The following is a 1,647-nucleotide window of genomic DNA, read 5'->3' as shown; positions in this document are numbered from 1 at the left end:
AGTGAGGGCGGTGAAAGTCGTAGAGGGAGACCAAGCCCTGAATACAGTAAGCAGGTTCAGTGATATATAGTTTGTGGTAGTTACGTAGAGATGAAGAGACTTCCACAGGATAGCCCAGAGTGAGGAGCTGTATCAAATCAGGCTTCGAACTGAAAACCACAACAGCAAAATGATTACCCACTGCACACAATTACCCAACTATCCCTTATCTTCACAAGCTAAGTGAGAACGGAAGTTGATTTGTTCTTTTATTCTGTTTGCAGAGGGATTGTAGATGTTAAAGGAAGATGAGTATGGACAAGTCTCCTGAGTCTGGCGACAACATCCCGCCATCTCCAACGTTGGCCGCTGCCGAGGACACAGTGTGCGACTTGGGCAGCGTGAGGATCGGAAAAGACAAAGTCGTCGTCTGCAGGTGGACCATCGAGGATATAAACAGCTGGCCTACATGGAACGACGAAGTGAAATCGCCCATTTTTCGCGACTCTAACTCGAACGAGTGGTGTATGGTGCTGTTGCGAAACTTAGGCGATTGGTACGTATGTTTCCAGCTGCTGTCTTCTCGTAATAACGCTACTGTGCGAGTGAGCGTAAAAGTGTCAGTAGTGTCCAGCAGGGGTACAATGTACAGTTACCCGTTGGAATTCGTCAGTCTCGCTGTCGGGAACAAAACGAGGCGGTACTCCATGACTGACTGTATCGAAAAGGAGGGCCGCTTCAGTAACGTGCTGAAGTTCCTGGGAGAGGTGAGCACGCCGTACTTCATAATGGAGCCGTACCGCAGCGTTGCCCTGCAGAGGCCTCGTCGCAGAGTCACAGACGACCTGGCAGCGCTGCTGGAGTCGGGCCAACTGTCTGACGTGAAGCTGAGGGCTGGTGACGCCGAGTTTCAAACGCACAGGGCCGTGCTGTCCGCACGCAGCCCCGTCTTCTCCGCCATGCTGCGGCATGACACCCAGGAGGCTCGCGACGGCATCGTAAACATCAAGGATGTCGAGGCGGACGTCCTGCGTGAGGTCCTGCGGTTCATCTACACCGACAGCACCCCTCTCCTGGATAAGATGGCTGACAGGCTATTGGTGGCGGCTGATAAATACGATTTGCCCCAACTGAAGGAGCTCTGCGAGGTCGAGTTGGCCAAGAACCTCACCGTGGACAACGCTGCCGCTACCGCCGTCATCGCCTTGAGCCACTCTTGCGACGTTCTCAAGCGGTCGGTCGTCAGCTTCGTGAGGCGCCATCGCGTGCCCTTCATGGACAGCGAAGACTGGGCGGAAGCTCTTAGGAACCACCCCGAGATTAGCAGCTGGAAGTGAAAGAACCTGTTGTTTAATGACTGCTACGATTCAACTCTATTTCTAGAAAACCTTGGTAATCGTCCTCCAAGCGTTTCCAGCGTGCAGTTTCTTACCTACAGTAGTGTTGCTGGGTTATTTAACTCTAGGTTGGAGGAAACGATGTGTTCCATTTAAATTTGATATCAGCTCCATCAACTAATCATATAAACACATATGTGGAAAAATACTAAATTAACCTGTCTCGTTCACTGAAATGGTCTAACTAAAGACTAGGCTCTGTGCACGTTTTTGTTAGTGATAGCTACATAAAAGAAGGACATTCAACGAGTTTCTTCTTGTTTGTCAATAA

The 1,647-nt window shown here is 50.5% G+C and overlaps 1 protein-coding gene across 1 annotated transcript; it reads left to right on the top strand.

The window, feature by feature from the left end:
• The first annotated feature begins 287 nt into the window (after positions 1-287).
• LOC126188661 (protein roadkill-like) lies at positions 288-1,316 on the top strand. The gene has a single exon (XM_049930265.1). It carries the CDS (start codon positions 288-290, stop codon positions 1,314-1,316), a length of 1,029 nt encoding a protein of 342 aa, XP_049786222.1.
• The last annotated feature ends 331 nt before the right edge of the window (positions 1,317-1,647 follow it).

Source organism: Schistocerca cancellata, chromosome 5 (genome assembly GCF_023864275.1).
Source record: "Schistocerca cancellata isolate TAMUIC-IGC-003103 chromosome 5, iqSchCanc2.1, whole genome shotgun sequence".
Classification (NCBI taxonomy): Eukaryota; Metazoa; Arthropoda; class Insecta; order Orthoptera; family Acrididae; genus Schistocerca; species Schistocerca cancellata.
This window is presented reverse-complemented; position numbering and strand designations above follow the sequence as displayed.